Genomic DNA, 12288 nt, shown 5'->3' with positions numbered 1-12288 from the left:
GGCTTAAATTTTTTTTATACAATTTTTATTTTATTTTTAACCAGATGGCTCCATTTTCTCTGGTTTGGCGTATAAAGCAAATACTCGCTTTATTCTTGTTTTCTGCTTCTGTTGTGTTATAGAGCCAATTGGATAAATTATGCAGCTATAATTGTGTGGGTGTGACGGTATGGATGTCAGAGTGTGGTGTGTGTGTGTGTGTGTGTGATGTTTGAGAGAGAGAAATTATACTGTACTGCAAATCAGTGAGGCTATGTTGGCATCTAAATGAAAAACTTCGGTAGTATGATCAAACAATCTTCCTGAAAGCTCATTTTTTGAGAAATCAACCTTAAGTTTGGATGCTGCAGTCTTCTGCAGAACGTAAAAGTATATATTTTTTTGTACATAAAATGGAAGTAATTAGGATCCAATGTTGTTTTGGACAAATGGACAAAAACAGTAATTCAAAATAAATTCTTAGATGTTCCAAAGAAGAAAGAAAGTTATACAGGTATTGAACGATGTGAGTAAATTATGACATAATTTTCATTTCTGTTTGAGCAATCCCTTTAAAACCTAAATTAAGTTATTCAAGCGAACAAGACAAGAATAACACCGGAATTATTCAACCGTCTTAGTAAAGACACTCCAATTACTTTTTTTTTTTTTTTTCAAGAAAGAACTTTAGACTTCATGAATTAGATTGCGTTCGGCAAATGCTGGAACAGCATGACATGTGTGTATGGAAACTTGTGCCAAAGCTTTGATATCTCCATATCAGGGAAGAAAGAGCAGTGTTTATATGCAGCATGTGTTCCCATGACAACTATGCAACCTCTAACCCTATTTCACACATATCACACACACACATCTGCCGAGCTGGTTTGTTTCCCTGGCTACGCTGATACATGTCAGGAATAGTTAGGGGCTATTTTAAATCCTCATGGAGTGACAGACCACCGATGTGATTAACCTGCGGGGAGAGAGAATGGAAAAGAGCAAGACTGAAAGCGATAAAGAGGATGAAAACTTTTGTAAATGAGCTGGACCTCCGCTCGGTGAGATGTGAAGTGATAAACAACAGTATAAGCTAAGAAATGTGAATATGCAAAACATTTCACTGGACCTTGTCAACGGATGAACTGAACTCCGTTACCTGGAGTGTAGATATCACACCCTGTTATATTCACAGTTTTTCAGTAGAAAAACATGATACCTGGTCTTGCATGTCTCTCAACGCTTCAGTAGTCTGAGTGTAGCGCCTCAGGGATGAAGCGTGTGTGTGTGTGTGTGTGTGTGTGCGCGCGCGTGTGTGTGGAACATCGTAACGCTCTCTAAGAAATAGACTCTTTCAGATTCCATCTCCATTTGTTACCCATTAATAAACCTCAAAGAGTGCTGTCCAGCCAAGCCGTCATTACAGGAGACAAAGAGAATGACAGGGAGAGCACATGTTATTATACCATTATTCTATTCTTGAATACCTTTTGCTTATATTTTTTTCATTTTGTATCTATGTGGACTGGAATGTATGGAAGCTTGTTTCCACCACAGAGTGAAAAATATAAAAGGTAATTGCGACTTTTTATCTCACAATTCAGACTTTTTTTCTCACAATTGCATGTTTATATCTCGCAATTCTGACTTTATAATACGCAATTTGGAGATATAAAGTTATACTTTTTTCAAGAAATATACTTGAAATTCTGACTTTTTTCTCAGAATTGCATGTTTATATCTCGCAATTCTGATAAAAATGTCAGAATTGCGAGATATAAAGACGCAATTGCAAAAAAAAGTCAGAATTCTGACTATAACATGCAACTTTTTCACGCAATTCTGACTTTATATCTCGCAATTCTGACATTATATCTCGCAATTCTGACTTTATAACACGCAATTGCAACTTTATTTCACGTAATTCTGACTTTATATCTCGCAATTCTGACATTATATCTCGCAATTCTGACTTTATATCTCGCAATTCTGACATTATATCTCGCAATTCTGACTTTATATCTCGCAATTCTGACTTTATATCTCGCAATTCTGACATTATATCTCGCAATTCTGACTTTATATCTCGCAATTCTGACTTTATAACACGCAATCGCAACTTTATTTCACGTAATTCTGACTTTATATCTCGCAATTCGGAGAAATAAAGTTCGAATTGCGAAATGTAAACTCGCAATTGTGTGAGAAAAAGTCGCAATTATGTTTAAAAAAATTTTATTCTGTGGCGGAAACAAGCTTTCATAGGAATGAGTGGCAATAAAAACTCATCCTGATTCAACTCATCTGAATAATTTGGGCCCTGTGGTTAATTATTCAAATTTAATTCATTGTAATGTACCAAGTTAGAAGGTTCCATTTATAATTTATACTAGCATTAGCTGATTTGAGTTTCTTTCATATGTGAGCAAAATATAACTGAAATATACCCGAATCATGAATGTGGCTAGATTCATTTCTTCAAAGTTTCTGCTTTTGGTTTGCCTTTTTCCCTGTCACATTTGAGGGATAATTCATATCTTTATTGCTTTGTGCCACAGTTCAGTGCGTATGGTTAGGTTAATGAAGTTAAAAGGCTCAGGGAAGATAGAGGTGGGAACAAACTTTAATCATAAAATGAACAACAAAACTAAAGTAAAGCGGCAGACCCTCACGGACGACTGCCGCACACACATAAACACAACACAACTTAAGCCCTGTCCACACCAACATGTGGTTTGGCTGTTCGTCCACACGCAAGCGCAGGATGCGGTCACTAAAACCGAACTCCTGCCAGGTTGAAGATATTCAGAAACTCCGGTTGTCGTGTAGACGGTGAAACCGGAGATTTTGCTTGTGACGTCGGAGTGCGCGCTGTTATCTCCTTTGTTTGACGTCCGATTGTGTGCCGCTATCTCGTTTGTTTACATGAGGCGCGTCTGTGCAATGGCGGACGTAGCCAAAATATTTCTGCTAATAACTGTGCTAACAGGGCTTATAACATGTATACAGATACATGCACAGTTCTCCCATTATATTCCGGAACAGAGGAGTCAGAGCAATATCACGTATGACAACATGTTGTTAGCCGACCTGAACCGGTAATAACCTTTTTTTCAGGCTTCTGCTGGCCAACGTGGCTTTAAGGTTAGGATTAAATCGACACCTATTGGTTTGGCATACTCTCGACAGCACTTTATAGCGTGTTTTTGTGTTTTCATGTGGACAGAGATTTCTTTAAACCGGTCTTGTGTGGACACGATTTTATTTTTTAAACGGAGGATAAAAATACCCGTGTACGTGTGGACTAGACCTTAAAGTCCAGGTCTGGTCCTCTCGTCTTGCACTGTCGTCACTCCTCCTTCTGGAGTTCCTCCGTGAGACTCAAGACCGGTGTGGGACGTACAGTAGATGTCGCTCATTTGCAATTGCTCCGTTCCCGCGGCTCTCGGCCCCGCCCTGCTTGCCACAATGAGCTAAAGTCAATTAAATCATTTATTTCTATCAAATCTGATTCATTCTTTAGGAGAGGCAGACTTCTAGTGAGCATGTGAGAGTTACAGATTGCGTTCTTGTTTTCAGGTCCACTTGACCTGACATCTGCCATGTTTTCATCCAAACGGAGACATCCATCTTTAACATGTTAATCCCATAATCACTTTCTCTTTTTCTCTCTCTCTCTCCCCTTTCCTCTCCCCCTCACTCTTATCTCTAGTGTCACAGAGATCCAGGGGAAATAAAAGGTTATCTTAACCCGCTGTCAGATAGCAGTGTGTCACAGAGCTCAGCGAAACCTTCAGGCAACCATAATAAACAAAGAAAGAAAGGTCTTCACCAAACCTCCATAAGACTCGACAACCATCCATCACGTTCGGCTCAGCTGCGAGACACCAACTCCCCAGTTTCTCCCGGACCGGCGTTGAGGGAGCCGATGGAGGAGGATGGGGAGTGTTGGTGTGAGAGGGTGAAAAATATTTGTGAGTTGGTCTGATGGGGGGATTCAGAAGGCTTAACAGTTGACAGACGACACCCGCGGGGAATCTGTACCGTGCCGACCTTGAGAAAGAATCGGAGAAACTAGAGAACGAGGGAATGAGACAGAGAGCGAGAGACTGATTGTTATTCAACGTTGCAATGCAGGGATTTCTCTGCTATGTTGTGCTTAACATCAGGCCCCAGGAGCAAGAGGAGAAGAAAGAGGAGAGGAGAGTTTCCCGTTTATTAGCAGCCGGGCTCAGACACGCAAGGTCTGTGCTTGTGTCCTGATCGACAGGAAGGTCAGTCTGAGAGCCAGAGGGAGAGTGTGTCCTGTGTGTGAAGTTATCTGGGTTGAGTGGGTCACATTTTACCTTCATCGCTGGAACGAGGGATGCACCGATATTACAATTCTAGCCAGGTCTGATAAGCCATGCAATAATTATTTTCATGTTTTATCCGATAACCAAATAGCCAAGGTCTATACTATACTATCTTTCAAAAGATTTTTTTCCCACAGGAGTAAATTACATTTGAAACTATATTCACAATATGAGTTATTTTACATGTTTATAATATTTTGATCAAAAACAAATGCAGCTTTGGTGAGCAGAAGAGACTTCTTTAAAAACATTCAAAAACTATTTAAAAATCATACCGACCCCAAACCTTTGAAGTTGTATTAATTTGTATAAATAAATTAAAGCACAAAAGACTAAAATCAGTCATTTCTAATGCAACATTATAATGTACAGTGTACAATTTTTTTTTTTTAAATAAAGGTACACTGTAATTTTGGGCCCTCTAGCAGTTAAAAAACAAAACTGCATGCATTTTGCGGAAGATGTCAACCTTTCTCACTCGATGTGACAACTAACCTCTGACCACACACACACACGCGCACACACACACACACACACGCGCGCACGCACACACACACGCGCGCACACACACACACACACACACACACACACATTTAGGGCTGTCAAAAGATTAATCGCGATTAATCGCATCCAAAATAAAAGTTTGTGTTTGCATAATATATGTGTGTGTACTGTGCATAATTATTTATATATATAAAAACACACACAATCATGTATATATTTAAGAAAAAATGGTTATATTTATATATAACATATTTATATATCATATAAATTATATAAATGTATATACAGTATATAAATGCAAATATGTGTGTGTATTTATACATAATAATTATACACAGTACACACACATATATTATGCAAACACAAACTTTTATTTTGATTAATAGCGATTAATATTTTGACAGCCCTATTATATTATATTATATTATATTATATTATATTATATTATATTATATTATATTATATTATATTATATATAATTCGCAAGTCCCGACCATGAAAGAAAAACTAGAATGTGGGTTTACATGCAGCAAATGTTTAGATGTTGCATGACACAATTGCTTGACTAGCATGCAGAATTTGAGAACGTCATGGTGAATTAATGAGTCAAAGCAATGACAGAGTGATGGACACACATGTAAACACTGTCTGGCACGCATTAAACGAAAGCACGCTCATGCACACACAGGCACATAATAGCCCCCTGTTAGCATATTAATAGTCTCGCTTAGCCAGACTTTTGACTGGCTGAAGTTTGGACCACTTTTCAGATTATTGTGGTTTGACATAAATGCTGTAAGAAATATATTGCTCATTATTAGTTTATGTTAGCTAATGTTAGCTAATCCAGTTAAAGGGGTCATGACATGGATTTTTTTTAAATCATTCTAATATATTCCTTGAGGTTCACTTATAATGTTAATAACATTTTCTGCACAAATTTTTTTTTTTGGAAAAAACTATTATTCTGACCCTCAGTCTGAAATGATCAGTTTTAAAGCGTTGCTCCTTTAAGGGTTGTCAGTAAACGGCCACTGTTATGATTGGCTAACGTCAATGCATAGGAAACAGTATCAACGCCAACTCGCTATTGCACATGAGTGAGTGTTTTGAGAACATTATCCACATAAAATGGCTTATCTTTTTTCTTTGGCTTTTAATTGTAGCTGATTTGTACATTGTGTCTGTTCTGTTCTGTGTTGTAATTTATGTTGCACATGGTGTCAAAGGTTAATGGTTTTTATATAATGTACAGCACCTTGGTCAACAATTGTTGTTTTTAATGGTGCAATATAAAATAAAGTTGAGTGGAGTTACAGACAAAGCAAAACAAACTTTCATTCACTGTTATCGATGTCAGAAGCTGAACACACATCTGTATACGGTATCAGTGTAGACAGCGTCAGTGATTATAATGGGTTCTTTTAGCTTTTGACGCTCACATCCAGTGTCGGCGAATGCCGACCGTTAACGCCAGTGGGCGGGGTCTATGGTGTGATGTATAATTATTCATTGAGAAGGAAGTCGTGCAAATGTATTTGCCGTCACAGATCCCGCAATATCTAAACGAGACGTTTTTGGAACTAGACTGAACAAATGCCTGGTTTATGAGAAGGACATTTTAAGCTATAAAACTTGCAAGATGTTTTAATGGTACAAAGATCTCTTGTCAAAAGATCAAGACAAATTCATGACCCCTTTAACAAAGACCTTATTATAAAATGTTAACATGATAAGTAAGTGAATCTGAAGAATATTGGAAATTAGCAGAAATGTGTGACTTTCAAATATTTGAATATCTTTCAAAAAATTGAATCTACAAGCTTTGCCAAATCCATTAATTATTTGTTCCCTCAGCAGAACTCATCATACTGTCACATAATTTCACTTGGCGCCACTGTTGCTTTCATTCTGTGTTTTATTAGACTCCCACATCCACACTTGTCACTTCTGTGCTCGCTAACCGAGTTTCATATTATTAGTCAAACAATAGCGCGATGTTACAAAAAAACACATAACACTTAACAGCTGCATGTCAGATTGTGTTACCATCTCCTTTCCACCTGCTTTCTTTTTTTCCCCTTCTCCGTCTCACTCGGGGAGATTTCAACACCCATTATACCCTGGATGGTACCTGCTAACATCACACGTGTGCGTGCCCTGGGCTACACTCGTTGTTTAGTTGCTCACGCTGAGATGCTGGTGTTGGAAGCGCATGCCAGAGGGACATGCTTGGGTGACTTTTTTGGGGAAGGGGAATTTTTTCAGTATCTTTTGCGCTCACAGGCAATAGAGGAAAGAGAGAACAGATGTTAGCGGCCGCTGCTTTAAATAAAAACACATCTCTGTTGTCTTTCAGGATAAAGTCCGTGGAGAAGGAGGATCTGCAAGCGTTGTGGAGCGAACAGACCGCCACCATAGAGAGGTACAACCGTAAGAATGAAAAATCACGACGTTTTGCTTCGGTTTGCCAAGATATCAAATTCTGGAACCAAAAGCAGAGATTTCAATATGAACTAAATGTATGTTATTTATACATAGCAGAGCTACTCCATCAAGACCAAATACATTAACATTGTAATATCCATTGCCATGCTAAATTCAGAGAGCTATCATGATAGAAATATTTTTTTAGAAATGAATTGTAACTTTAAAATGAATAATTCATTTATAAATGACCCGTAACAGATCTATACAGGTGGAGCTGGGGAAGGTGGAGGGTTTCAGAGAAAACTGCTACAGCAAACACTGGCCAACTATTCAAATGTTGAGCAGAAAGCTCATTGGCTCAAATGCAAAAGGAACCAATCAGCTTGTGGCGTGTAGTTAACGATGTAAATGTCAGCTGGTTGCGTTAAGGACCCATTAGCCTGTTGCATCTAGAGTTTCATGACGGAAATTTGTATTTAAACTATGATAGTTGTTATCCACATGTTGACAACTGATTCAATTTTTGTTATGGATTTTTATGTCAAACATAGAAATTAAAATTTGTCAAAACAATGACACTGCAACCTTGACAAATAATATTTTTCTCTTGGAAGTAGTTTCTCAGATACACACAAATACTGAACTCACTCACCAGGAAGTTATAAATAGGAGTATGTCAGGCATCTTTGGTCTCATTTTGTCTGTTTTGATTGATGTCATGGTCCACTAAACTGTGCACAACCATGAACTGTTGTGTATTTGTTTGACTAGGGTGTGATTATGTGTTTGTCCATGTACACGTGTGGTGAGTGTGTGTTTATGTGTGGCAGAAACAGAGTTTGTTAGTGTGTGTCAGTCATCTCAGTGGATTGATGCACATTCCTGCCTGTGGTTTGAAGTGCTGTGTGCTGTTTGTCACGATTGCTCACCAGTCTGAGATGGAGAGAGGAGACGACACGCAGATAAAGAAAAGCTGAAAAGACCTGAAAGCTTTTCACAGAGAGACCTTTGACATAAAGGCACACTGGCAAATACCACAAAACCCATTACGGGCATTAATCGTAATACAACACGTCATCATTTGGACTGTGTCTACAGCATGGATAGAAGACAAGTTAAATCTCATTTGATACATTTTTTTGTGCCTAGTACTCCAAAAGGAGGATAAAGGACAGAAGATGAGAGAAAGCGGACCTGATGAAAGAAGGCCTGATGCCTTTGAGCTTAGAAAGCGGCACGTATGTGCGTGATGATCTGTGTTTCGAGGTCTTACACCCTCCTCCTCCTCTCCATGTATCACTGCTCGGTTTCAAACCGAGTGATATTATTATATAGATATTAAATTCTGTAATGTGTCAGCAGGCTTAAGCTGCGTGTGAAGCTCTGTGATGGAAGATAGAAGCACTTCCCACTCACAGGGCTTCGGGTTTCAAAGGTTCCCGCACCTCACACACACACACACACACACGCATACACACACTTCACATCTCGGTTTTCAAAGCTCCTTTAATTTTCACCATCCCAGTGGAGCCACGATATCTGCAAAGTAGACTCGTATGTCACAGGCACTAATGATTTATTCTGATGACAGATATCAGACTGAATCTATTTTAACCACTTTAACCACGGTTCTCACTCTTCTGTACTCAAAAAGCTGAGTCCGTAGCGCCCACAGGGAAGCCCATGTGCTCCCCACACTGCTTTCATTTCGGATTTAGCTTTATAGTGAACATATGTTAAGCTTCAGCATTTTCTTAATTGTTTAGGCATTCCAAAGAAGCCAGTGTGTACTTTGGGGAAAATGTTTTATCCACGAGATTGAGGCATACAAAAAATCCACAGATGTGAGCGTTCCTGTGGGATGGCGCTTATCTTTTAAGGACACCAGCTCAGATCTAAGGCCATACCACTTCCCACCCCATTTTTTGGCTGCCTGGTTCCTCTTAGAAGGGCCAGAAGAGATCTTCCGTCTTATGGAGGAAACTGTCTGATCTTTAAGCGATAACTCTTGCTCATGGGAAGTGTGTCATTATCACACCTTTTCCCAAAGTGTCGTCCTCAGTCAGCGGGAGAGGAGGCTGGAGGCCAACAGATAAGATCGGCTGTGTTTGGGAATTTCCTAGTTTTGTCCTGCAGGGAAAAGATAAACAAAGAGAGATAAAAGGAGAGGAATAGAAATGTGACGGTTTCTCCAGGAAGTCCTTCTTCAGGCAGGTTAAGGATTTTTTTTTTCAGTGTGTGATAGTGAAGGAGACCCTTCCACCCCATTTTTATGTCATTGTACGTATGCCTATTCACTAAGGCATTCACTGCAGGATTGTACCATCGGAGTTTCAGGGCCACCGTAGTCCTAGGACCGCATTTCTAGGACACTAGTTGTTTTGTGACAGCGCCACCTACCAAATTGGATGTCTGAAAAAAGTGCAACCAAAGCAGTATTTCTACCAAATACTACCAACTTATTGTGCCAGATTTACTACATTTACAAATTAGAGTGACAGTGCAATTCCAGCCGGATAATTTCCATAATGACCAACACAGTCTACCAAGAGCAGCGCAAATTAGCGTCTGTTTTAAGACGTGCTTTTATTGGGCGTTAAATAATGGTGGAAATACCAGTACATTGAGGAGCGCAAACCTTAGTAAATCACTTTGCATGATTCATTTAAATACTCTCCTCCTATACATTTTGCGTCTGAAAGGGAAACTCCTACAAATGCATGTGCAATAACGTCAGCCGCAAAAATAACCTTGTCAACACTTTTTCAGTGCGTGTCTTTAGTAAATCCTGATAGTAGCTTTTTTAAACGCCAAGAGTGTTTGCGCTGGTGCAAATATGGGCTAAATCCGGCCCATTGTGTGGTAAACCCACGGTTTGTCTTGCAATTCAACTTGATTCCTAAGATGTCATGGTTTAAGTGTTTACATTTGCTGTAGTCTCACGAATCTAGATCTTCAGTCTTGCGGCAGATCGGCATCTCAGCTTTCATTGACTAATGACGTCTGAGGACATGTAACACAACCAATCACAGTTCGTTTTGTTCAGCAAATCTTTGTCTTCAAAGTCCAGTCATTTCAAAATGAATCCATGCAATCTGGAATTTGTGTCGAAAAGATTTGCTGCGTTTACCAACAGAAACCTTCTTAGTTTGAAAATGATTTATGAACTGTGCTTCATACGTCACTACACAATTGACAATAGAAAACAGACCTTTTTTTCCCACATAATTTTGCTAATATGACCACAGCTAAGGTCACATTCTGTACTCACACTGATTGTTGTCCATCTTGTATTAATGTCCTGAAACTGCAGCCTCTGGCACTGCAGACAGACCCTAATGATTTTGTAAGATTTCTTTAAGAGTTTGTTTGTGGACGAACACAAAAGCTATAGTTAGATGTCTACCTATCGATAGCATTTATACTCATCATAGGTGTGCTTTTTGGGCAGAGGTAGGTATTAACCAAGTGACTTTTCTGCAATTGCATGTTTCACCAGTAGGTGGCTGTGACGTGTCTTTGAGTTTGTCATTGAATAATTTTTTCAACCAATTCATTCAAACACTGATTCATTCACAAGCCAAACAAGTGACTGTTGCAATGAACCAGACATTAAATCATTCATTTAACCCGATTAATTTAAACAAGACTGGAGTAATGCTGCTGAAAATTCAGCTTTGCATGACAGAAATAAATTACCTTTTTAAATTATATTCAAATAGAAAACAGTTATTTAAAATATTTCATAATATTACAGTTTTTACTGTATTTTTGATTAAATTAATGCAGCCTTGGTGAGCAGAAGAGCATAAAAACAAAAAAATTTTACTTTTTGAACAGTAGTGTATTTCATTCAGTACTAAAACATATAGATAAAAATAATTCCATCTACTAATTATTTGACGCATTATCAGTGTGTGCTAAGTATGAGGTATTGTGTTTGCATAGCGACATGTACCAATGCCAACTTTTCCAATTTATTGGAATCAGCCATAAATATTAGCACATGTTAACCTGTTAGGATAACCAGTTTACTAGCATCCAAAACTCAACATATACTGGTCATTTCAGCACGGTATGCATGTAGGCAGTGAAACAAGACTCGTGGGTTCAGAACAAAGCTATTTATTGTGTGTGTTCAGATATCTAGCTTTTATGTGGTTGTAAACGGTTGCATGTGTCGTGATTTCAATGTGTTCACGCTTTTCCCCGAAGGCTGTCCCGAGACCTGAGGGAGGAGGAGGAGAGCCGGTTGTCATGTCAACGACGATGCGAGTCCATGCAGGAGCAGCTGTTGGCGTGGCAACAGAAAGAGGAGGAGGTAACCCGGAGACTGGAGCGGGCGGAGGACGAGATGAAGGACCTGAGAGTTGCCCAGTCCACTTTACAGCAGGAGAGGTCTGTTAGACAAACACACTCGCTAGTCAGTCACACTCCACAGCAGGAGAGAAGAAATAAAGTGTTGCTTTCTACACAGCCATGCTACAGCTGTACAGCTTTTTTTCTCTTTGCGTGTTGCATCCCTCCATCCCACCTGCTCCTCTCAGTAGGCCGTCGACACGTCGGGACCTGTAGGATATGACTCAGTGTTTGCGAACCTGTTTCCTCTCTATCTGTCTACATTTACAATTGTAAAACAAACCAACGAATGCGGTTATGCAGAAGCTGTGCTCCAACTAAAGCTGTGTGTTACTGGAATATTACCAGGATTAAGGGTTATTAGGCATGATGTGAAGCAGAATTAGGGCTGGTTCACACAGAACGTGATTAAAAACGTGAGACGCAGGGTAATTGAACGAGGAAAAACGCAAGGTCTCAAGATGCATTTTTTTTAAGTTGAACTTATTTTAACTTTACCAGGCGTCTATCTTCTTTGTGTGAACGACCCAGAACGTTTATGCATTCCACTGCGCTGCTGAACATTGTTTTTCTATGTAAGCATGTTATAGACAAATTTGACCACAAATGAAAAATGTCTTTATGCCATCCTGTATCATGCTTTTTGAAATGCACACAATTC

The 12288-nt window shown here is 39.1% G+C and overlaps 1 protein-coding gene across 10 annotated transcripts in view; it reads left to right on the top strand.

The window, feature by feature from the left end:
* The window catches only part of lekr1 (Leucine-, glutamate- and lysine-rich protein 1), a 157696-nt gene that overhangs the window by 63624 nt on the left and 81784 nt on the right, over positions 1–12288 (top strand). For all 10 annotated transcript variants that reach the window (XR_013798677.1, XR_013798678.1, XR_013798679.1 and 7 more), the window contains 2 exons: positions 7198–7263; positions 11484–11666. Coding sequence is in view for 3 of the 10 variants with exons in the window: in XM_079621608.1 (XP_079477734.1) it covers positions 7198–7263; positions 11484–11666 (249 nt within the window). In the remaining 7 variants the exon portion in view is untranslated. The remainder of the gene's footprint in view (positions 1–7197; positions 7264–11483; positions 11667–12288) is intronic.

Source organism: Phoxinus phoxinus, assembly GCF_949152265.1.
Source record: "Phoxinus phoxinus genome assembly, chromosome: 8".
NCBI classification, from domain to species: domain Eukaryota; kingdom Metazoa; phylum Chordata; class Actinopteri; order Cypriniformes; family Leuciscidae; genus Phoxinus; species Phoxinus phoxinus.
This window is presented reverse-complemented; position numbering and strand designations above follow the sequence as displayed.